Source organism: Rhineura floridana, chromosome 21, assembly GCF_030035675.1.
Source record: "Rhineura floridana isolate rRhiFlo1 chromosome 21, rRhiFlo1.hap2, whole genome shotgun sequence".
NCBI lineage: Eukaryota > Metazoa > Chordata > Lepidosauria > Squamata > Rhineuridae > Rhineura > Rhineura floridana.
Window position 1 is genome coordinate 19435058 of NC_084500.1, and position 24880 is coordinate 19459937.

The 24880-nt window shown below is 51.8% G+C and overlaps 1 protein-coding gene and 1 long non-coding RNA gene across 3 annotated transcripts in view; one reads left to right on the forward strand and one right to left on the reverse strand.

Moving 5' to 3' along the window:
- Positions 1-21210, forward strand: part of FLOT2 (flotillin 2) — a 35768-nt gene extending 14558 nt beyond the window's left edge. Inside the window, exons 3-11 of one of the 2 annotated variants that reach the window (XM_061604588.1) lie at positions 3454-3544; positions 10757-10880; positions 12985-13103; positions 13924-14037; positions 14149-14268; positions 15185-15399; positions 16090-16273; positions 16366-16515; positions 19127-21210. In XM_061604588.1, the coding sequence (XP_061460572.1) occupies positions 3454-3544; positions 10757-10880; positions 12985-13103; positions 13924-14037; positions 14149-14268; positions 15185-15399; positions 16090-16273; positions 16366-16515; positions 19127-19165 (1156 nt within the window). In that variant the 3' untranslated portion in view covers positions 19166-21210. Of the gene's footprint in view, positions 1-3453; positions 3545-6187; positions 6279-10756; positions 10881-12984; positions 13104-13923; positions 14038-14148; positions 14269-15184; positions 15400-16089; positions 16274-16365; positions 16516-19126 lie in introns of both variants that reach the window. The other variant, XM_061604587.1, reaches the window with a different exon arrangement.
- LOC133374114 (uncharacterized) lies at positions 708-23342 on the reverse strand. Its single transcript, XR_009759819.1, has 3 exons — positions 23269-23342; positions 2888-2985; positions 708-1633 (listed from the first exon to the last, which is right to left on the reverse strand). It is a non-coding gene; the product is annotated as an uncharacterized LOC133374114 (long non-coding RNA).
- Positions 23343-24880: the final 1538 nt, after the last annotated feature.

Consider the following 24880-nt stretch of genomic DNA (forward strand, 5'->3'; position numbering starts at 1 on the left):
AGTCCTGCAACACCCAAATATTTTCTCCAGCAATCCACCCCAGTGTGTTGGTCATGGAGCTTCTTGTTTTTAGCCTGCCAAATTTGAAGTGCGCTTAACAGATCTGAGAGCTGATTTATTGGCACAGTCTCTCCCCCCCCCCCCCCAAAAAAAAAAAACAATGTAGGGAACAGATTTGTTAGGTAGTTTGTAAGTGCGTTGCAGAACTATAGTTTCCAGGACCGTTTTGGTAAAGACCGTCCTTGAGACCAACTTGACTTTGTCACCTAGACGTGACCCCGGTGATTCCCAAACCACATGGTGGCGGTGAGAAATGACCTCATGTAATTAACAACTACAGCTAAATTGCCCGCCCACAGTAGAAGGCTGCCCGCTGCATCTTTGCAGGAAATGAGGCTCTCTCGCCTCTGACTGGCATCATTCAGTTGCTCCCAGTGCAGAAGCACAATAGGATTATGTGACCTCAGAGGAGGCTTCCTGTTGCATCTTTGTGTGATGTGCTGGCCTCGGAACACTGACTCATGAAGAAACATGGGTGGCGGAAGGAAGGCTTCTCTGAGAACGGGCAGTGCTGATTTAATCACAATCCCTGAAATAAATGAGTGTGCTGGTGTGGTGTAGTGGTTAAGGTGCTGGACCTTAACCTGGGAGACCAGGGTTTGAATCCCCACACAGCCATGAAGCTCACTTGGGCCAGTCGCTGCCTCTCAGCCTCAGAGGAAGGCAATGGTAAACCCCTCTGAATACCGCTTACCACGAAAGCCCTATTCGTGGGGTTGCTATAAGTCGGGATCGACTTGAAGGCAGGCCATTTCCATTTTTTCCTGCTGGCTGAGCTTTAGGAAATGCTGGATTGGGGAGCCAGCCACCAGCTTCCTTCCTTTTTGCTCTTACCCACCCACAATGCAACAGGAGATAACAGATCCTGCTTGCTGGTTGGCTGGTGGAGAAGCAGTCTGCTCTGTGGCCAGAAGATGGCGCTCAGGGCACATCCATTGGGCTGGGAGGGAAGAGCAGCCTTTGGTCTTCTGCGCATGGGTGGGTTCAGATCCTGAGAGGTGTGGCTCTGGCGCTCTGTGGGTTGGGAGAGGAGGGGGGCTCCCTTCCCTCACCACCCCTCTCCCTCCCTCTCTCTCTCTCTCTCTGTGCCTTAACTGTGATGGTTGCTTGCTGTGTGCCTTCTGTGCAGCCTAACCAACTAACTGTTTCCTGTGGTGCTGCTGTTGCTGTCCCAAAGCATATTGTGTGGTCTTTGTAGGGGGGGGTTGTTCATGGCACATACAAATAATCGCCCTAACATCTGTATGTGTGTGTGGGGGGGGTGCCTCTGCCTCTGTAAGCACTAACAAGAAAAAGGAGAAAGACGGGACTCTGGGTTTGCAACGGGAGAAGCAGAGAACAGTCGCGGTTTAGGGGGCCCCCACCAAAGGGTGCGATTCACACATTGCTACCTGGGTTGTTCACCTTGGCCCTGCCTCTTTCGCACGTTGCTCACTGGCGTTACTGAATTAAAATAGTCAACATCAATGACTCCCACTGAAGGTTTCTGTTAAATCCAAAAACGTCCCAAGGCAATAGATCAGAATAGTTGTTCCAGCGTCTGCCCTTCAGATGGGTAGCTGAATGTGAGCTCCTGCTGGGAGGAAGGGGGGAATATGAATCAAATAATAAATAAATAGCGGATGTTGCTCTGCATCCACGCATGCACCACGGTTGCCTCCTGCCTGCCATGTGATGTTGCCACAGCCCTGGCTGCTTGGAGAAGGTCGTTCTGGGGAAAGGATCTGCTAATGCCAATTGCTTTGGCAAAGGCTTGTGAGCAACTGGCACTTACTTCGGGGCAGAGGTTTCCCGGAGGGAACTGGCGTTTCCTCCTGGCTTCCAGAGAGGGGGGGAAGCTTTTGCGAATGTGCACATTTTTTGAGAAGTCCTGCACGTTAGCTGTGTGCCCCTTTAGAACTGACCACATTGTCTGCCGTTGACCCAGCGACTTCTGTTAAGACCAGAGGTGGGGGATATGTGGCCCTCCAGATGTGGCTAGACTTAACTCCCAGCAGCTGCAGCAGCCAGCATGATGGAGTTGTAATCCAACAACATCTGGAGGGGCAGAAGTTCACAACCCCTGGCAATAGATAAGTGTTTTTAATAATAATAGTAATAGTAATAATAGTAATAGTAATAATAAAATTTCACCCAGAAGTCCCAGGGCAAGTTACAACAATTTTAAAACACATAATTAAAAGAGTTAAAACAAACTAAACAACATCAGGTTGCTGAGAGGGACTAGGGTCACACTGACAAGCCAGTTTGGTGCAGGCGGAGGGCATTTAGCTGCTAAATTCTGGAGGAGCCTGGACTGGTTTTCAAGGGTGGGGAGCCTTTGACCTTCCAGATATTGCTGAACTCCAACTCCCATCAGCCCCAGCGGGTTTGGCCAATGGCCAGGGATGGTGGAATTTCAATTCAGCAGCCTCTGGAAGGCCAGAAGTTCCCCATCCCTAGTTTAGATAAGCCATAGCAAGCAGGACTTTTGGCCTTTGTGGCCTTTTCCTACAAGCACAACGTTGAGAGACAGGTGCACAATCTGGCTTCCTCATGCTGTTGGCACAGGTGAGGATTTTTGTCCCTTCAGTTGAGCTTGGAAATGTGTGCGCCAGGCCTAGCCAATGTGGTGCCCTCCAGGGGACCATTTGGCTACATCAGAAGCCAGAGGTAAGACTGAGCCTGAAAAATGTGTCCACTTTTCATATTCTGTTGACTCTCTAGTGTGTTTTAACTTATTTTTATTTTTTTAATGGTTGCAACCTGTCCTTAGACCTCATGGTGTGAAATGCGGGTCGGAAAGTTAACAAAATAAATATGTTCATAGCACAAAATTGAGGATTACCTTTGTTGCAGAATCCCTCCACCACTGAGGACAGAATACTTAATTCAAAAGATTTCTGCACCACTTTTCCACCGATGGTCTTCAAAGTGGTATGAATGCTAAAGCAATAGAAGAATAAATAAATTAAGAATAATTTTTTAAAAAGATTTAAGGCAGACGTAAGGTCAAAAGCAAAACCAGCAGCCTCACGCCACAGTTACAAATAAAAGCAGTTTTTTCCCCTATCCCATTGAAAGCTTGAGCGTGAAGGGGTCACTTTAAAGGTGCTACTTCACAGATAAACAGAGCAGGTCCCAGGCGGGTGTGTCGGGAGGGGGTGAGTGTTCCATAACTGGGTGGGAGGTGTATCCGGAGTAGGGCAGGTTCACAGGAGGCGAAGGTGGCCCTGGGTTGGCACTGCCCTTTGCCAAATACGCAGTGCCACCTCTCCTTCCACCCAGCAGTGAGCCGTAAGCCCCCTCCCTCCCCAAAAGTCCCGTCTTTTCCTCCTTGGCAAGTGGGTTCTCTTGCTCTCTGGTAACCACCTTGTGTGTTTGCTGTCCTATCCTTATTTATTGCTGCCTCAGACTGTCTTTGGAGGTTATGACCATCCTTTGTCGCTGTGAGAATATTGAGACGTCGGAGGGGGTCCCACTGTACGTAACAGGGGTCGCACAGGTAATAATCCACCCGCTTCTAACGTCAGTTGTCCCTAACCCATCTCCTTCTCTCCCTTCTTCTTACATAGCAGCAGCAGCCGTGGCGGCCAGAGGACACGAGTGCTCACCCTTTTTTTTCTCTCTCTCTCTCTAGTGGGCCACTCTCAGCACCGACACTTACTCTCTCTCCTTTGCCTTTCCCCCAGTCTCTGGCTCTTGCTACCTGCTGTTGCACTCTGTGGTAATGTAGGGGGAGAGAGAGACAGAGACGCATGCAAAGCTGTTCCAAAATTGCAGGGCCCTGGGCCTTTATGGGCACGTGGCTGACACCTGCTCGCCCCCCATTTGCCACATCTGCCTGCTTCACAAGCCTTGCACAGCGACAGGAAGGCAGCGCTGGGAGAGGGAGGGGAGGTGACCTGGAGCCTGCGCCCCCAGGGGAAGCCAAGGGCCAAGCCCTGGCAACTGTGCTGCTTCTGAAAAGAACAGGGAGTTCCGTGGCCCCTGAAGTGTATGGGAAGGAACACAGGAAGCTGCCTTATTGGCCGGGCTATTGGTCCTTCTAGCCAATAGGGGAAGAGATGTTGCTCAGGGGCGGAGCATCTGCTTTGCATGCAGAAGGTCCCAGGTTCAAGCCCCAGTGGCATCTCTGGGTGTGGCTAGAGAGCCGCTGCAATTCAGTGCAGGCAATATTGAGCAAGAGAGACCAGTGGCTCTGACTCAGTATAAGGCAACTTCTGATGTTCCTTTGTAAAGCAGACCTTTATTTAGAATCATGAGGACTAGAATCTTTCTTTTTAGGGAGAGAGCCATAGCTCAAAGCAGAGCATCTGCTTTGCATGCTGAAGGTCCCAGGTTTAGTCCCCCACAACATCTCCCTCCTTGAAACCCTGGATAGCTGCTGCCAGTGGGTGTAGGCAATGCTGCGCTAGATGGACCAGTGTGGTCTGGCTCAGCCAGCAGCTTCCAATGTGTCTAGCCCAGTGTGGCAGCCTCCCTCCAGGGTCTTTGGCAGAGAGAGGGTCTTTCCATCTGCGTGCCACCCGATCCCTTTTTCGGCTGGAGGTGCCTTGTGGGGGGGGGGGGCTGCCTGCAAAACAGGTGCTCTGACCCTAATCGCGGAAGGACGTTTGGTGTGCCCAGCTCAACTCCCAGCTGCTAATCAGAGGCGCCTTCCAGATGCATCTGCTTCTCCAGATCTTATATTCGCAGCCTTCCCCAACCAGGGGTGTCCTCCAGATGCTGCTGGACTCCCCAACTCCCATCCTAGCCCTTGGCGGTGCTGGCCGAGGGGAGTTGGGGGACCAGCACCAGTGGTCCGCAAGCCTAATTCAGGTGGTCCACGACATGCCCGCCTTCCATAGTCAAATCCCAGTGCAGCTTGAATTCCGTGGAATGCAAGTTGCGAAACAATAAAATGCAATATATAATAAATAATAATACAAGAAGCAATAATGATGCAGTTCAGAACCATACAGCACCTGGCACAGTGCATAACAATTGCTACAGCAGGCAGCAAAATCATCAAGTGGTCCGCCAAGACCGTCCCCAGTTTCCAAGTGGCCCATGGGGGGAAAAGGCTTGGGAGCCACTGACCTAGAGGGCACCAGTTGGGGGAAGAGTGATGCAAGTATGCCCTGTCACCTCTTTTGTCCCCACCATCCGGAGACATAAGTAATAGCAGAGAGCTTAAGCGGTTTCCAGCTAGACATCACAAGTCTATCTGTATGTAACTGGTGATGTAAGCCCATCTATAATCCATGCTATTGCATCCAGAGGGATTGGGCCAGCCTTTGCCAACCCGGTGCCCTCCAATAGTTTTGAACGACAGCTCCCATCCACCCAAGCCAGCACAACTGATGGGAGTTGTAGTCCAATTCATCTAGAGGGCACCAGGTTGGTGGAAGGTGTGTTAGAACATGTTGCGATGTTCTTTTAAAAAGAAAAAGAAAGTGTCTCATTCGCCTCTCTCTTTCAGCTTAGCTCGTAGGAACAAAATTCCAGCCCAAATGGAAAAGCTCTTAAGTCCTAAACCCCCAAAGATCCTTTCAGCCTGGACACAATTTCTCTGCCTTGGGAGGAGGGAAATAGTGCTTTGCCCTTTGGGTTATTGTAAAGCCAAACATACTAAAGACTGTGGAGTACCTTTTTAAAAAATCCGAGTAGTCTCCAAACATGAGACCTCCACTCAGCACAGAAGAGTGGTCTTATCTCAAGCTCACAGGGGCCCTTCCTTGCCCTTTGAGGCTCAGGTTAATTAAGTGGCCACCACACAACATCTGGTGCTGAACTTGTGGGTGGACTCCACAGATTGTCTCAGGCAAACAGTTCTCCTGCAGCCCATGAAGCAGGAGGGGAAGCTTTGGGGCCTCACGACTGTGAGAGTCCAGACTTCTCCCTGGGCAGCATCGTGCGAGCCTGACTGATGTCGCTTCAAGCATCTCCTCCATTGCCTTCTAAAACAGCCACGCGGCCCTCATTTTTAGGAAGGGGGCCGATGACGAGAGCCCGCTCCCTCTCGTTTTTGGCCAGGTGGCCAAATGCCTCAAGGCAGGCCAGGTGTTGCATTACCTGGGATGCAAGCAGCAGGTGGCTCTGAGCCGTGGGGGGAGAGCTGAGCCTGTAACCTGGAAACGTGCCAATGTTTTACGTTTTTTGGCAGGATTTCCCTAGAGATAATGACGTTACAGCCCAGGTGCGAGGACGTAGAGACGGCGGAGGGGGTAGCTTTAACTGTCACAGGTGTGGCCCAGGTACAGTAACTCGAAAAGCGCCTCTGTTCAGGAATGCATGCCTCTTAACCCTTCTTCCTGGTCTCTCCTCCCAGGAGGCCGCTCTAGCCCAAGGGAGAGAGGCGTTGTCTGCTCCGAAAACGCCTTGTGCAGATTCTCGCTCTCCACCGCGTTCACGCTGCGCCATCATCACCCGCATTGGGCCGCTTTCCGCCGCTAGGGCCCTGCTTTTCTTCCACCTCTGCAGCAGAGGGCGCTGATGCCACCGTGCCAGCCTCTAGTCTTTTGCATTGCCACCTTTTCTGTTCTGTCCTTGTGCTAGTTGTGAAGGCATCCTGAACTCTTCCTTTGCTGTGGGTCTTACACACAGTATTCCCCAAAGATTGTGACTTGTGGCAGGCCCAGAAGTGCAGCTGGGTACTGGTTTTCCTGAGGGTTCACTGGGAAGTAGGAGTGGAGGGTGGAGCTTGCCCCCCCCCCACCCACCCGCATCGGTGCCCTTCCTCAGATCCCCTTGCCACAGCTTCTGCTCCCTCTACAAACCCCTCCCGTCTCTGGGTTACCTGGACGGGATCTCGCTAGTGGTCCAGATTTGGCCCAGTCATTAGACTGCGGCGGGGATGGAGCCCTCCAGATGTTGCTGGATGTTGTAGGCCGACAGCCATCTGGAGGGCTGCAGATTCCCCCTTGGTCTACAAGAAGAGTAGAACTGAGTCCCTGTGCTTACATCGGGCCATGCTCGGTTATCAAAAGCGGTGGCTCCTCACCTGCCCATCTGTTTGTGGTTAGGATGGGATGGGCCACCCTGCAGGGAGCTGGCCAGCAGATGGCTTTGCCTCAGGCCTGCACCCAGTGCCCGCCATTTTCCCTACCAGCTCTGTGAACTGGAGTTCCATGCTTGTGAAATGGCCAGCCCTGTTCAGTGATAGCTTCCCCTTTGGTTTTGGATCTCTCCAGAAGTTAAATGCGCCTTTTTATTCATTTGTCTTCCGGGTTGGGGGAGGACTCTTTGAGCAGGAGAATGATGTTACAGCTACAGCTGAGCAGATCAAGCCCCGCAAAGGTAAACTCGCCTGCCCGCTCAGACCAGAGGCAATATGAGTCCTTTGCAGCACGTGGGCAGAATGGAAACTAGTCGAGCCCCTTCCAGTCTTCTTAAACTTCCCTGCCTTGAAGGAAGCGGCTACTTTGCAAGACTGCGTTTAGATCCGGTGTGGGGAACCTTTGTGCCCCCCCCCCAATGTTGATGTAGTCGTCCCAGGCCGTTGATTGGCCACTCTTGCCGGGACTGATGGGAGTTGTAGTTGAGCAACATTTGGAAAGCCAAAGGTTTCCCACACCTGCTATAGCCGTTCTTTTCTGAGATCTGACAAATCACCATCAGACGTGCCATTTGTATTAAGCAGCAGGGAGAGGTGCCAGCATGAAAGGGCTTCCAGGAAAGAAAATGACTAGAGGTGTGTCTTGACTGTGTGTCCTTGTCCAGGCGAGTGTCTGTATGCGGGGCCTGAGGTGCATGTCATCTTATCCCACAGAGCAAGGCAGGTGAGGAGGTGCTGGACCACAAATGGCAACTTGCTCTGATGGGGGTTGATACCAAACGTGACCCTTTTCAGCCTCTGCCCCACCCAGACCATCTCCCCCAGGCTCCAGCCCCTGGTGTTGAACCTAGATCCTTAAAGGGCCAGCCCTCTGACCGGAAGACGCTCCACAGCCTTCTGCCTGGCATGACTGCCGGATTGACGAAGTGCTGTGGGAGGCAGTGGGTTGCGCTGTCTCCGAGGAAGATGCCCCTGGTCCTATGGGCAGTTGTTGCGTTGGCGCTCGGTCTCTTGCAACAGGCTCCGGAGCCCTGAACACGGTTCCCAGCTCCTTCGCTGATGGCCTCTGCAGCCTCGGTCTCTGGATTGCTGCTGCTGGATTTGGGGGTCATGCCAATGGAGGTGTTACGCAGTCACAGAAGGTGGGAGCTGCTTCTCTCTCTCTCTTCCCACCCCCCGGGCAAGTCCCAGGCAGGCAGTTTCTGGATTTCAGCTTGGGCAGTTTGGGCTCGCTCCTGTAAGTGAACATCTCTTGAAGTGCAGAGGCCCCTTTTTGAAATAGATGGGAGCTGCATGAGGCCACATTAGCTTCCCGGGGCCTGCCCTGGAGGGCTTCCTGGTGGCAAAAGGTCAGCACACTCAGTGAATGTCCTCCGTTCCTCCTGACTTCAAGGCCGTACCCAGGACTTTAAGCAGAGGTGGGGTTCCCTGCCTAGCCATTGGTTGTGTGGCTGCAGTTGCTTCCGTCTGCCTTCTCGGCGCCTGTCTGCCATGCACACGCCCCAGCCCTCCAACCACCTTCCAGTCCTCCTGGTCGCTGAAACAAACGTTTAAGCGTGGAAGGCTTCTCTTGTGTAGTCCTGTGCATTGCACAATGTCTCGTCTGCTTGGTTTTATTAGGCAGATGAAGGGAAGGTCTATAGCTCAGTGGCAGTGCCTGCTTTACATGCAGAAGGAACCAGAGTCAGTCCCCAGCAAATCCTGGCCTGGAATCCTGAGTCCCTGCCGGTTAGTGTGGACTGTACTGAGCTAGATGGACCAATGGTCTGACTCTGTGCAAGGCAGCTTCCCGTGTTCCTTTTCAAACCAGCCCTTTAATTTCATGTGGACTAGAATCTTGCTTCCTTTTTAGAGCGAGGGCTGTAGCTCAGTGGTAGAGCGTCTGCTGTGCATGCAGAAGATCCCATTTTCAGTCCTCAGCATCGCCAGGATTCTTGGAGAGGTCCCCTGCTTAAAGCTGGGGAGCCGCTGCCAGCCAGTGTAGACAATACTGGGCTGGATGGATGAATGGTCTGACTCGGTATAAGGCAGCTTCCTGTATTCGTTTGGTGATGGGCTTACCACAGTTCACCCCCCCGGCCCCCTTTCTGCATATTTTGTAGCTTCAGGAGGTTAAAAAGTGGCAGGCTGGAGCTATAACTTGCCCAAAGCACCCTCATGTTTGTTGCTGTAAGTAGGGGTGTGAATTTCAGATGTGCAGACTGGCCTCCTTCTGGGAGGAAGGGCAGGATGTAAAGTTAATAAATAAATAATAACTTTAAAACAATACATCCATCTCCTCTCCCTTCTCCCACCTGTCATTATTTCACATTAGCTCTGGGGTTGTGCAATGCGGTGATGAACTCACACCTCTTCCTCAGTAACACAGCTGGGATTTCTAAGAAGTTCGTTTAAAAAAAAATCCCATCTGTGCAAACCGTGCGAAAGCCTCTGTCTCTGTCCTGTCGTTTACATGTTTTATGAGGTCTGCTTCACATTTGTATTTTTAAAAATCTTATTCTGGGTTACGAGGCCAGTGAGAAATGAAATTCTGAAGGCTAAAAGGGGGAAAAAATCTGAAGCATAAGGGTGGCCCCAGGATCAGAGCACGGACCTGCGTCTAGCCTACGCAGCCAGGCAGGCAGACTTTTCCTGACTATTGATACCTGCACAGTATAACGCAGCTCTCCCCGTCCCCTTTACTGTTCTGGCTTCTTTTGCATTTGGGATAAGCGGCTGCCTCTCCTGCCAATATGAAATGGCACTTGCATCCCCGGCATAATAATCAGCCGAAATGGTGCAAAAGAGGCTCTTTGGCTTCATGCCGGCTGCACCGTCCATTAGCTGCAGGGGCGAGGGTGAATAGGAGGTGAGGAGAGGAGGCGGGGGACCGTTAAGGTGGTTTGGCCTGCCTGCTTATTCTTGAGAGCCGCAAGAAGGAGCCAGTTGTTATGGGATGGAGGGTGGGGGGAGAGAACAGTAGAAGCGGGTTCACGCATATCCTGGTGCTGAATCTTTTAAGCGGCGACTTGGGGCAGTTGGAGGGGTGGAACGTGCTGAAGAACCTGCATGCTGCTTGTCGGCTCCAGGCCCACCGGAGTGAGGCCCCAGCTGCCATTTTTATGTTGCCTGCAGCTGGTGGGGTGGAACCCTGGTTTTGCTTACAGCACAGATAGTCAACCTGGTGCCTTTTTGGATGTTCTTGGACTGCAGCTCCAGCCAGTGCAAGCAATACACAGGAATGATGGGAGTTGTAGTCCACCAGCGTCTGGAGGGCACTGTGTTGGCTACCCCTAGCTTACAGCATTGCCCTTCCCTTGGGCACAGTTAGCAGGGTGAGGCCGCTTGACCCACGGCTTGGCCGCTTTGGGGCTGGGCGGCACGTGCCTCCTGCGGGGCTGCCAGTTCTGTCCCTTTGCTCTCCTGCACTGGGGCCGGTGTAAGGTGTTTCATCCGATGCAGGGCTCCCTTGCGCCCTGCCTTTAACAAAACCCCTGGCGGGGAGGGGGCTCCGCTTCGTAGCCGATGGCGTGCACAGGGTCTTGGCAATTTGATCCTTGGGGACAGAGCTGAGCCACCCCTGAGAGCAAGGGGGTCCTGGTTGGCCCAGCAGCTGCAGACTCTGTCGCTGGTGAATCACGCCCCACTCAGCCCCTTCACGCCTCACTTTACGCATCTTGTTTTCGTTTTTGCCCGCAGGTGAAAATAATGACGGAGAAGGAGCTTCTGGCAGTGGCTTGTGAGCAGTTCCTGGGGAAGAACGTGCAAGACATTAAGAACGTGGTCCTCCAGACGCTGGAAGGGCACCTTCGCTCCATCTTAGGTTTGGGAAGGGGAAGGGGTGCCTCTCTTCCTTTGGGTCAGACGTCTGACGCATTGCCCTACCGGCCACGGTTCCCCAGGGTCTCAGGTCCCAGGTCTCCCACTCACAAAGACCTTGTTATATCTGCTGACGCCCAGTGCTTGGGATTGAGGCTGGGGCCTGTTGTGCTTGCCACTCCTGTGCTCTGTGCCCGGTGGACCTGGTCCCAGTTCTCCAGTTGTGTTTGCTTCCTGTATGTCCATGCCTTGAGATGTGTTTCAGGGGAAGGGCTGTAGCTCCTTGCATGCAGGAAGTCCCAGGTTTGCTCTGGGAGAGACCCTGGGATCGTGGAGAGCAGATGGGCCAGTGGTCTGACTCAGTATGAGGCCGCTTCCTAGGGTTTAATAGTATTGTACGCCGCCTTGAGCCTGGCCGTGGGAGGCGGAGTAGGAAGCCGCCTCAAGCCAAGTCGGACTATTGGTCCAAGTAGCCCAGTGTTGGCCGCACTGGCTGGCAGCGGCTCTCCGGGGTCTTTCCAAGCCCTACCTTGGGATGCTAGGGGTTGAACCGGGGACCTTCCACATGCAGAGTATTAGGCCACTGAGCTAATACCTCTCTCCTTGGGGCCCTGTACACAGGACTGTGATCCTAACGTAAAGGACTCCTCCTCCCTCTCCTTCCGCTGCAATTTTTTCTGCAGACTGTGGAGGCCAAAGGCAGGTCTGTGCTAGAGAGCGCGTTTCTGGCCCTTATGACTGCAGAGAGGCTCGAAGTTCTTGTCAGGCAGCTAGTTAAATGTTGAAGAAGAGAAGGGAGGTCTCTGCCAGGCCTGGGGTGGATCAGGAGACGGGGGTGGGGGTTCAGCACCGCATCACCAGCAGAAGCAGAATAAATGTAATTGGATACAGGCAGGCGTAACTTCCTTTCTGACGTGGCTAATTTATCTCAGCAGTGCGGCTTCTAAGAGCAGGGTGTCAAAACCCCCGCTTCCACGCTCAGGTCAGAAACTAAAGCTCCCCTGTTACTATCTATTATTATTTATTTATTTGATTTGTATCCTGCTGTTCATCCCAGCAGGAGCCCTCTTGATCTTAACAGGGTTGGGCATCTCCTCCACCTTCCCAAATCTGAGAGCCCTCAACCACAACGGGGGGTTAATAAACTGCTGCAACCGTGCCACAGAATTGCACATATCCCCCCCCCCCAAAAAAAGGCAGCTACAAAGATCGGTATTCCAATGCTTTCAGTAGTATGTTTATCAGGGGAGGGATACGTGGAAATAATTAGAATATAAAATGCAACGTTGCATATCTTTTATTATTGTTAGTCACTTTTTTTCCCAGAAAGGTGAACTCGTAACAACAAAACAAAATTTCTGTTTGCATGCAGTCAAAATGGCACAAATGGTGCCAGGCGATGGTCTGAAGGCACAGGAGGCCAGCTCCCTGCTGAAGCTAAGCAGGGTCAGGTCTGGTCGGTGGCTGGGTGGGAGACCGCCTGGGAACCACACGGAAGGCGCCTTGAGTTTTTATCGTGAAAAAGAAAGGCGGGGTATAAATGTAATAAATAAATAAATAACCACCACCCCCCCCCAAAAAAGACCCCACTGCTCTTATTATGGGGGGTGGGCCAGCAGTTATAGTGTGCAACCTTTTGGGTTAACTTTTCATGAAAGAGTTAATGTTAACTGAGATGTAAAGAGTTCACACATTTTTAGAGCATGTTGAATGATGTTTGAGAGTTCCCTGTGCGTGTTTTTATTTATTATTTTATTTATTTATATCCCGCCCTTCCTCCCAGCAGGAGCCCACTGTATTGTCGCTCACTGATGATGATAGCCCCTATGGACTGCTTATAGTGAAGCTAAAACACTTCAGAAACCGTGCGAATTGCTTAACTGATAGGGTATTTTGATTGCTTGGAACTTACATTGGGTAGGTAATGTGTTGCGTTACGTTCCCATTGCTTTGGTCACTTGAGAATAGCTAGCTTAACTCTTTCCTCCTTCAGCCGCATGAATCTCTCTCCTCACTTGAAGCACAGCTTATACGGACATCTCCCCATGACTTCCTAACTTCCAGCTGCTCCGCCTAGCGTGTGCCACTTTCCCTCTTGTCTTTTGCAGGGACCTTGACTGTTGAGCAAATCTATCAGGACAGGGACCAGTTTGCCAAGCTGGTGCGGGAAGTGGCGGCTCCAGATGTGGGCCGGATGGGCATCGAAATCCTGAGCTTCACTATCAAGGTATGAGCAGAATCCATCAGAGTCAGCAGCCTGCCGTCTGCGTTCAGGCTGCCCTCCTGGCTGCCTAGCCAGTAGAGAGGATGCCTTGTGGTGACCAAGCGCTGTAGGGTTATCTCTGCCCCCTCTCTTGGCTTTGAGGGTCAGGACAGGAATACAGGGAAAGGAGGGATGTGCCAGCATTGTCAGACAACGAGGCAAGTGGCCACTAGCCATAATGGCTACGTATTACCTGCAGTATCAGAAGCAATATGAGCTGCTCGGAGGGAGTTGGAAAGGGCTGTTGCACTGCTTATTAGCTTCCCTTTGAGTCCTCTGTTTGGCTACTATGGGGGAAGAAAGAATATTATATTCTACAGGCCTCTCTGATGTTAAGTCAAAAACATGCCAATTCCTCCTCTGCCTCCCTTTTGACATCATTGCCCCCTTCTTTGCATCATTGCCCCCTAAAGACTGTTTATAATGATGCCAAAACACTTTTTAAAACCTCATGAATTGTTTAAAGTACAATATAATTGGTGTGCTTTCTAGATGTGTGTTGGTCTCCAGAAAGCCTTAGGTGCTTAGCAGATGATCCATACTGGGAGGGAGGAACTGTGTTTGGTTCTGTTGTGCTTCTCTGTGACTGCCGGTACACCCAGCTGTGTCCTCGGAGCTCTGCAGCGCCATTTTTCTGTGGCTCTTGTCTTTCCTTGGGTCAGCCTTGGAAGGTGGTGCTAGGGGACTTTATTATGAGGCAAAGCAGGTGCTCTTGTCGCTGAGCTACAACCCTTCTCTGAGCGTCCTGAACAGAGCAATTTCATGGGCTCGCCTTTTCTTGCAGGATGTCTACGATAAAGTGAGCTACCTGAGCTCACTTGGGAAGACCCAGACCGCAGTGGTCCAGAGAGATGCTGATATTGGAGTGGCCGAGGCAGAGCGCGACGCCGGCATCCGGGTATGGTGAGCAGCGTCAGAGAGGCCATGCCCCCTTTGGCCTCCTGTCCTATGTCCAGAGCCTTTCTGAGTGCTCAGCTGTGTGTGTTTTATATCCCCCTCCCTTCCACAGGAGGCAGAGTGCAAGAAGGAAATGTTAGATGTGAAGTTCTTGGCAGACACCAAGGTGGCCGATTCCAAGCGGGCCTTCGAAATGCAGAAGGCTGCCTTCAGCCAAGAGATCAACGTAAAGGTGTGTGGGGTTGGGGTCAGAGGGTGGCGGAGAGAAACACCTTGGGGCTCCATATATGGACAAAGCTTCGCTAAGGACCTTTCCTTGGAGTACCATGAATGCTTTACCTTGGGGGGGGGGAGAGGCACCATCAGCCAACGTTCACTGGCAGCTAAGATAGTAAAATGTTGGCTTGTCTGGGATAACTTCACAAAGGTATGAAAGAGGCTTTATGTTGTTGTCTTTGTCCTCCTGCTTCTGGTCAACAGCACAGACACAATCCTGAGTGGTGTGTGGGGAGGGTGAAGATTGGGGACAGTTCGTTTGGGTGACAAAAGCGGCTACAGGAGAGAATCATCAGCAGAGTAGCAAGAGCAGCAAAAGTGGATCCGAGCTGTATGTGGATCTTGCCCAAAGATGCACCCTTTTCTCTGGATGTAATCACACTGAGACTTGAGGTGCTGGAAAACAACAAAGCTTAGTTTCTTACAGGAAACTTAGAACTAGGACATCTTTCCTACCCAACTGACTAGAATTGGGAGATGCAAATAGTCATGTTTGCTCCTTTGATCTCAGCAGTAAGAGTGAGAGAAGGGAGACAAAGGGAAGATCTCTCCTCTCCCAGCGAGAGAAGGAGGGAGTCAGGAAATGAGGTCAGCAGACCCTAAGAGTATCAGTCTAGCACCTGAAGAAAGGTCAGCACGGGTTAGGTCGGAAAGACAGTCTAGGAAGCTTTGTGGTTCTCTCTGTCCACCTTAACTCCACGCAAACCCCTTCAAGTTGAGTTGCATCCTGATGCAGGGGCAGAGGCATGGAATGCTCCAGAGATTGGGCAGGGGCTTCCCACAGCTGCAAGTCCCATCAGGAGGAGGTGGGGCCCTTTCTGACTGCAGGCAGTGACCTCCTTGTGCGTCCACCCCCTCCCTGTCCCTTGCAGACTGCAGAAGCCCAGTTGGCGTATGAGCTGCAAGGAGCCAAAGAGCAACAAAAGATCCGCCAAGAGGAGATTGAGATCGAGGTTGTGCAGCGCCGGAAGCAGATTGACGTGGAGGAGCAAGAGATCATCCGCACGGACAAGGAGCTCATTGCCACTGTCAAGTTGCCAGCGGAAGCCGAGGCACACCGCATGCAGCAGATCGCCGAGGGGGAGAAGTGAGTGTGGGGGGGTCCTTCCTTGGGAACATCTGCAGCCAGAAGGGCCTGGGGATGTGTCCCAAATAAAACTTCCCATGCACTTTGCATCTGGCAAAGAAGCTTCCTCTTGGAGGTTCTGGAAAGGAGTGAACTGCGCTGCCCTCACGGAGTTTTGCCTACCGTTGACATGTGCTTTGCTCAAGGCGTAGGGAGCTGTCTGGGGCTTGTGCTATGGCCTGGGTTGATCTGGGGAGGATTCTGGTGGACTGGATCACACAGCCCTTTGAGTCTCCTCCCTGCTCGGGTTCCAGGGGTCGCTTGGCTCTTGTGCTCTCTCATCTGAGCGCATGTAGCTACTCCTGGGATTTTAATTAGTTTTTCCAAATCATCAGGCACCAGCACTCAAGGTGGTGTGCAGCAATTGGGCAAACTTTGTAAACCCTGAATTCCCCCTAAAATCAGCTGCCGTTCAAAATTAACAATGGCTAGAAAGAGCAGCTCAGATTCATCTCAAACCAGAAGCTTGGGGGAGCTCCTCTGCTTGAGCTGTTCTCTAAAAACGTGTGAAACACAAGCCAGCCTGTACACTCGCTCTGGAGCCACTGCGAAGGCCCTGCTCTGAGCCACTGCTGGAGGAGACGCCCACCCCTGAGGGTAAGGGAGGCGCGTGCCGGTCCCGTCTCATGCTTGCTCTTCTCTCCCTTCAAGGGTGCAGCAGGTGCTGATTGCTCGGGCTGAAGGGGAGAAGATCCGCAAGGTTGGCGAGGCCGAAGCCTTGGTCATTGAGGCTATTGGCAAGGCCGAGGCCGAGAAGATGAAGCTGAAGGCGGAGGCCTACCAGCAGTACGGGGAGGCGGCCAAGATGGCGCTGGTGCTGGACGCCCTGCCCGCGGTGAGGCTTCGGGGGGGGGGCAAGCACGGCCTGCGCATCTCGCCACCTCCGCCAGGGCAGGATCCTGATGAGCTGCCTTCTCTCTTCCCTAGATTGCTGCCAAGGTGTCTGCCCCTCTCTCCAAGGTGGATGAAATAGTGATCCTCAGCGGGGAAAACAACAGGGTGACATCAGAAGTCAACCGACTGCTGGCCGAGATACCCGCATCCGTGCACGCCCTCACCGGGGTCGACCTCTCCAAGGTGAAATGGACGAGCGCAGGCGAGAACCTGTCGCCTGCCTGCCTGCTGCTTGTTTTTTCTTTTTTTTACTGGGGTTCACACTTCCTTTATCTGAATCTTTCCATCTTCCACCACCCACTTTTCCCTTTTTATTAGTTGGGAGAGCAGGGGGGCAAGGAGAGGGGCAGGCAACGCCATTAGATGCAGGTTGAGACCTTAAATGTCCTTCCTGGCTGCCCTTTAGTGTAGGTGTGGGGAAACTTTGGCCCTCTGGGAGCGACAACTCCCACCACCATCCCTGCCTGTTGGCCACGCTGGCTGGGGCTGATGGGAGTTTCAGTTCAGCAACATCTGGAGGGTCAAAGGTTTCCCACACCTACTTGAGAACAATCCGTAGTCCCGATAGGAATAGAGCCTCCAGCCAGAGTGCTCTGTTCTTGAGCCCTGAAATAACCGTTAGATTTTGTCTTAACGTCTCTCTCTTGCACCAGTTGTGAACTTTAATGTCTCTGTCCCTTTTCTTTTCCTTTGCTCTTTTGGAGCTCACTCTGTAGGCGTGCTCTACTTGAACTAGCTCTTTACTATCTGCTCATAACATTGCCACAAACACGTCCTCCAGCTGTGTTCTTACCACTCCCTGTTTCAATATCAACTCATGTTTGGTCTTCAGCTACCTGCAGTCTTTTTTCCCTCTTCTGTGCCATCTGCCTATCAAAGTCTTCCATTGTTTTAGTTTCTATATTATTCTGTCCTCTGATTTTTTTTTGTGCCAAAAGGTTGACTTAGATCCTCTCTATTGTTACTGGCAATGCCTCCTTTCTTCCACTTTTCATAATCATACATTCCAAATGTTTTATATTCCTTATTTATTTAATTTATATCCCGCCCTTCCTCCCAGCAGGAGCCAGGGCGGCAAACAAAAGCACTAAAAACACTTTAAAATATCATAAAAACAGACCTTAAAATACATTAAAACAAAACAACTTTAAAAACATTCTTTTAAAAAGCTTTAAAAACATCTTAAATAAAAAGGGTTTAAAAAAAACATATTGAAAGCAGTTCCATCACAGAAGCAGACTGGGATAAGGTCTCAACTTAACAGGTTTTTTGAAAGAGGAAGGTCTTCAATAGGTGCCGAAAAGATAACAGAGATGGCGCCTGTCTAATATTTAAGGGTAGGGAGTTCCACAGGGTAGGTGCTGCCACACTAAAGGTCCATTTCCTATATTGTGCGGAACGGACCTCCTGATAAGATGGTACCTGCAGGAGGCTCTCACCTGCAGAGCGCAGTGACTGGCTGGGTATATAAGGGGTAAGACAGTCTTTCAGGTATCCTGGTCCCAAGCTGTATAGGGCTTTGTTACACCAGAACTAGAACCTTGAACTTGGCCCGGTAGCAAACGGGCAGTCAGTGCAATTCTTTCAGCAGAGGGGTGACATGCTGGCGATACCCTGCCCCAGTGAGCAGTCTCACCGCTGCAGTTTGCACCAGCTGCAACTTCTGGACCAACCTCAAGGGCAGCTCCACATAGAGCGCATTACAGTAATCCAGCCTGGAGGTTACCAGTGCATGGACAACAGCGGTCAGGCTATCCTGGTCCAGAAACAGCCACAGCTGTCTTACCAGCCGAAGCTGGTAAAAGGCACTCCTAGCCACCGAGGTCACCTGGGCCTCTAGCGACAAAGGTGGATGCAGGAGCACCCCCAGACTACAGACCTGCTCTTTCAGAGGGAGTATGACCCTGTCCAAAGCAGGCAACTGACCAATCATCCGAACTCGGGAACCACAAATCCACAGTGCCTCTGTCTTGCTAGGGTTCAGACTCAGTTTATTGGCCCTCATCCAGCCCACCACCAAGTCCAGGCACCGTCAAGGGCTTGCATGGCCTCTCCCCATTCAGATGTTACGGAGAAACAGAGCTGGGTATCATCAGCATACTGCTGACACCTCGCCCCAAATCTCCTGATGACCGCTTCCAAGCGCTTCATATAGATGTTAAACAGCATGGGGGACAAGATGGTACCCTGCGGCACCCCACAGCACAGCTGCCAGGGGGCAGAAAGACAGTCACCCAGTGCTATTCTCTGAAAATGACCGTGGAGAAAGGGTCAGAAGCACTGTCAAACAGTGCCTCCAATACCCATTTCACCAAGTCGGCCCAGAAGGATACCATACTCAATGGTATCAAAAGCTGCTGAGAGATCCAGTAAGAATAACAGGGTCGCACTCCCCCTGTCCTTCTCCCGATAAAGGTCATCTATCAGGGCAACCAAGGCCGATTCAGTCCCATAACCAGACCTGAACCCAGACTGGGATGGGTCAAGATAATCCGTTTCATCCAAGAGTACTTGCAGTTGCTGCACCACTACTCACTATTTTTTTTTACCAGAATTCATCAGGCGTTATCTGCTACATACAGTATTTTGGAATGATGTTTGTTTCCTATGCATTTGGACATCCCTATCGTAACCCAATTTTGCATTATGGTTCCGGATATCCAGGAGTAGGTTTTTGCCTGTGTTTGGATACAATTGGGTGCCACTTTGAGTTTCCAGGAGTCTCAGTGTGAGCTGGGATATAGCCTAAGGGTAAAACCGTTCACAGTTTGCTTGCCCTTCTTCTCCTTTGCAGATCCCCTTCATCCAGAAAGCCACCGGAGCCCAGGCCTGAGAGGAGGCCAGCTGGTGAAGAGCACCCTTCTCCATTTATGCACTCCCCACCGACTGCCTTGAACACTGGGCGCTCGTCTTCGTCAGTGGAGACGGTGGGGGCTACGCTCGGGTGCCTTATATCTTGGGGGGGTCGGGGGGGCACGTGTCCACTGGTCCTGGCATTTCCAAGAGAGGTTTCTTTTTTTGTAACCCCCGCTCTGTGTCATGCTAGGCAGCACCCTCCCCCCCCATCTGTGCTCTTGCAAAGTCTGTGCCTTGACTGACCACTGCGCCACTGTTGGGGCAGGGATGGACCCCAAGTGGAAGGGGTGGGGCGGAAGCAAGGCCTGCTATCTGGGCCACCCCCAGTTAAAGAGATTTCCCCCTTCCACGTTTTTTGTTGTGGAGGGGGCACAAACCTTCCGGATGCTGTTGGGGTCCCCCCCCTTTCCTTGCCACTTCCCAGGGCAAGGGGAAAAAAACCCAGTGCCACCAGCAGGTTAAGTTTGAGCCATATCAGCCTGCGTGATGTTCTGTGGCCTCTAGGTCTTGGCGCTATGAAGGGGAGGTGGTAGCCTCGGCTATGAAGGCCGCCCCTATTGTATGGGCTCAATAGTGGCTTCCATAGACCAAGACCTTGTCAGGACCTCACACCAAGTGACTGACGGATTCCCCAGGGCATGATCAGGCCAGAATCAACGCCACGGTCTCTCTTCCTCAAAATGCCAATACATACTCTGCTTGCCATTGCTATATCTCTCTTGCTATATATAAACTGCCTCATTTATGATGGTCCTGTCCTACGTTGTCTGTAGTCAACAGAAGGTACATTGGGAGAACTCTGAAAACCGCCCTGGAGCCTGTCGCCCTTCCGATCCCCTGTGCCCAGCCATATTCAGCCCATTATATTCAGTGTAGCCTCTTTCGTTGCCCGCCCACCGCAGAAGAGAAGACCCTACGAAGCTGGTAGCTTGCTGGGCCCTTCTCATTGTACCCATGCACCATGGGAGAGGAAGCCAGGGCCCCATCTTGCACCCAAAGCAGGAGATTTCCAAATGGTTCCTCCCCCCCCCCCAGCGCCTGCTCTTTACTCTGCAGTTGTGCTGGCAAGAAGCACTTGAGAAGTGTTGGAACAAGAGCTGCAGGCCACAGCCTGGCCAAGTTGCCGGAGCTGGTGTTGCCTTGAGCCCCCAGGAGTGGAAGGCTGCTGGGCTTCTCCCCCCCTGCTACTCTGGGACAAAGGGGTCAAGACCCTTCTCCCTTTGTATTATGCTCAGCACCCCCCCCCCAGTATAAACATGGCTCCATGGCATGGCAAGGGAGGGGGCAGTAGTAGTTCCCCCCACACACACAGGATTTCCAACCATCTCTCCATGCCACCTCTTCCCCTTCTAAACGTGCTCATGCAAACACACCTGATGTTGCTACCTGTGAAACGTGCCTGTTTGCAATCCCTGCGCATGCAGAGAGCGGGGGGGGGGGGAGCCTCAGCTGTGCTTTCTTCCTTGGCCTCCTTATGTATTGGGAGTCCCCCTTCCCCGCCCTCCAAGGCTGCTGCTTTTGAGCATGTCCCTCGCTCTCTACCCCACTTAGTACTGTGAAGACAAGAGGAGGGAGGAGCTGGGGTGGGGTGTGCCAAGTCCCAAGCCTTTTAAGCAGTGTGTAAGGACCTGGGTCAGTACTCCCAAGGGTTTGGTGGGTGGGCGGCAGGGGCTTGATTTATGAGCCCCAGGCAGCTTGTTCACAGATGGCCTTTGGCAGAAGGTAGAAGGGGCCACTGTAGGGCCAGAGAAGGTTTTTTTCCCCATAGGTGTGGATTGGCGCTCTGGATCCTCCACAGGTTTTTGGGGGCTGCGCAGGAGAGAGCGTCAAATCTCTGCGCCTCTAGCCCCCTTTTGCCTTTCTCCCTCACCCCATGCGTGTGTCACCCGCGCTCCTGCCCCCAACGCCACGCGTTACCCGCATGGACATGGTGCATGACCACCTGTGCCAGGATTTGCCGGGGACCTCCTGTGTTTATCCCAAGTGTGAAATAATGTACAATAAAGTTGTGATCTTGCCAAACTGCCTCCCTCGATGTCTTTTGCTGCTGGTACCCAAAGAAGAGGCATCATGAGTGGGTCCCTTTCTAGGGCTTACAGGAGCCCCCCAATGTGCTCAGGAGTTGCAGGGTGCCCCCCCTCTCCCCAGCTGCTGTGGATCTCTTGGTCAGGCCCCCATTCTGCCAGGGCAAGGAAAGTTGCTTAATACCATGCCTCTCACACATCCCCCCCCTTTAAAACAGAGACATGGTGAAATGTCGTTAATGGATTTCTGCACTGGTGGAAAGAGCTCCATAGTGGGCAGCTGTGGAGAGAGGTGGGCATGTGCAGCAAACATACTTTTAGGCTAACGAACATGAGGAGATGCCTCCATTGTTGGGAGAGGCATGGTCTGCCTCTGAACGCCAGTTAAACTATAGAATTTGCTCCCTCAGGGTATAGTGATGCCCACCAAGCATAAGACCTGCTAACTCTGAGGGCTGTGCTCTGCCTGCACGGTCACAGGCAGCATGTTTCTGAATATCGGTCGCTGGAAGCCAGAGGAGGGGGGGAAGAGTTCTAGGCCCCCAGCAATACCAGTTTTCCTGTGTGAAGCTTCCCGTTCCAGCTTCAATATTTGCAGCAAGCAATGGTGTGGCAAGATCTGAGCAGGGTGGTTCACGACAGATGCTATTGGAGGTCACTGATTCGTAGGGTCACCACAAGTCGTAATCGACTTGAAGGCACATAACAAAATGGCGTGGCGGGGGAGGGCATGCTTTTCTGAAGAAAGGCCGCATGCAGAGGCGAGAGCATGCTTCAGCACGCACCAAATCTTTCGGAAAGAGGACAAGGTGTGTGCGGGAGGTCACTTGCCCTTGGCCAGCTCCCACGGGAAAGGCACTTGCTCCCATCAGGCCAGCAGGGACGGGCCCTCCTTCATCCACCAGCTCTTCCCTTAAGCCACAAGGCGAAGGCTTTGCCCTCTGGACCAGAGAAGCATGCTCAGGAGACTGAAGCGCAGCTGCTGTTGTAGCGATAACGGATTCTTGGAGATTCCCCTGCTCCGTGCAAGGAGCAGAAAAGCAACCACACCCCTGGCCTTATCTCTAGCTTCTCAGCTGCATCTGGGACACTGGCCCTGCTCCTGGTAAGGAGCCAATAGCCGTGCAACAAGCAAGCCAGGCTGGCCTTGCTGCGGCTCCCAAACATTCCTTAAAAGTTATCAGAAAAGAAATGCCAAGTCAAGAGAGGCTTGGGAAGCCTTGAGGACCCCCTTCCTACACCATCCTAGACAACCAGGGTGGCGTAGCAGTTACAGTGTTAGTCCAGGGCCAATGAACCTGGGTTCAAATGTGCAATGCAGCTCAGTGGGTGATCTTAGGCCAGTCCCTGTCTCTCAGCCTAGCCTACCTCACAGGCTCCTTGTGAGACTGAAAACAGGACAAGGGGGAACATGGCAAGAACTACATATATCGCCTTGAGCTCCTTGAAGGACAGGTGGGATGTCATTGAATCAAATAGATGCACCTCGGCCCAAGAGCCACACAGGAGATTTCTCCACAGCAGCAGGCACAATGTTCTGCTGTCGCTGAGTGAATCCTGCAGTCACGTAGCTCTCTGCAATTCTTGCACATGGTTGTGAGCTCCATTGAACTACACGGAACAACTTATTCCCTGCTGTTCCAGTGACTTAAATCTATGTGGCTTCCAGAGGACCCATTTTATCAAGCAGGCATCCCAGTTTGCAGAAAGTCCCATGTCAAGTCTTGAGGCAGTGTACAGCAATATTAAAATACAGGAAGGAACTAAGGCAAAGTTAAACTTATACCAAGATGAAGCACCTGGAAAGGGCCAAAAGCACAATTTAAAGACTTGTTTTTGTTTGCCCTTCCTCCCAGGAGACCAGGGTAGCAATAAAACATCTTTTAAAAAAAGCTTTAAAAACATCTAAAAAAACAGTTCCAACACAGATGCAGACTGAGATAAGGTCTCTCCTTAAAAGGCATGCTGAAAGAGAAAGGTCTTCAGTAGGGGCCGAAAAGAGATGGCGCCTGTCTATTATTTGATGATATTAAATGTCATTAATGTGGGTGCTCACCTAAGTTCAGAGGGAAAGAGGTTCCATGGTTTAGAACAAGGGTGGGGAAACCTTTTCAGCCCGCCACATTCTCTCCTGGGCAATGTTCTGAGGGCCACATGCCAGTGGTGGGCGGGGCCAGAGGCAAAAGTGGGTGGGGCAACCAATGCAAATTTTACCTTCGTATAGTAGGCTGGTTTCTATACATATTCACACACCCCTTTCTATCCTCCACCCAGGCAGGCAAGAGGCATTTATCAGAGTTCAAAGGCACATTTCAGCCAGGCAAAAACACTGGGAGAAAAATAGGGACTGAGAGCGTGTCCTGCAGAGATTTCCAAGGGCCGGTTAGAGAAGCTTGGAGGGGCCGCGTTTGGCCCTCATGCCTGAGGTTCCACACTTCTGCTTTAGAATGCTGCATTGTGGGACTCTGTAGAACCACCGGCCTTGACATTCCCTGTCCCACAGGAGCCCCCACACAAATATTATGTCACTTCCCTTGTGCCTCTGAGCAGCCTTGCACTGCCAAGCCCTTTAGCGCAAGTTCAGCCAAGTTGTGTTTCTCTAGAATCGGAAAAAGACTGCCAGGAACTGAGAAGCAGCTGGCCTGGGCCTTGCCTAACGTTAAGTGCGGCTCGTACCTTTTGAAAACCCTTCTAGGATTCTGTTGACTCGGGTGGCTGTAGATAAGGGTCAAATAAGGTGCCGCAATTTGTGCTACGCTGCAGGGATAAAGCGAGGACATTTTTGCAGGAGTCCTTCCTCCTTGGAAGCGGGTAAGAATTCCCCACACACCCAACCCATCGGTACAATTTTACAGTTACACATTGTATCCCATGTCAATCCTACTCAGAGTAAATCCTTTGAAATTAATGAACATGCCTACCTTCCAGTGGGTCTTACTCTGGGCAGAGCTTTAATTCAATACAATCCTGTTGTGCGTGTGCTTGCGTTCGTTAGATGTTGAGATCTTTGGCTGTCTAAACGGCTAAATTGGTAGCTGTGGGCCAAACCGCACTTGGATGAGTAATCTGGGGAAAGGGTTCTGATTTGCACAATGATTTGTGATAGCAAGGCTGGTACTTGCATTCAGCAGGTTTCGATTTTTACACGTAAACATGCGGCCCTAGAAGCACTGATTGTTCAGGGCGAGGTGTGCACGGCACATTCCGATTCCGGTACCGTTTGGGACACAAACTAGCTCCCGAGACCTCTTCTAAGAAAGCAGCATGGAATAGTGGCTTGAGAGTCAGACCTCAGTTTGAGTCCTCACCCAGCTGCAAAGCACATTGTACACAGACAACACCTCTCAGCTTCAAATAAGCCTGCTGGATCAGGCCAGTGGCCCATCTAGTGCCATCGCTGCCTCCTGTGGGAGCAAATTCCAGAGTTTAACTATGCACTCTGTGAAGAAGCACTCTCTTTTCTCTGTCCTTGATCTCCCAATCTCTATGTATGGATGTGAAAGTTGAACAGTGAAAAAAGCAGATCAGAGAAAAATCAACTCATTTGAAATGTGGTGTTGGAGGAGAGCTTTGCAGATACCATGGACCGCGAAAGAGACAAATAATCGGATGTTGCCGATGATGATGATGAACTGCCTTCGATTCCGGCTTATGGCGACCCTACGAAT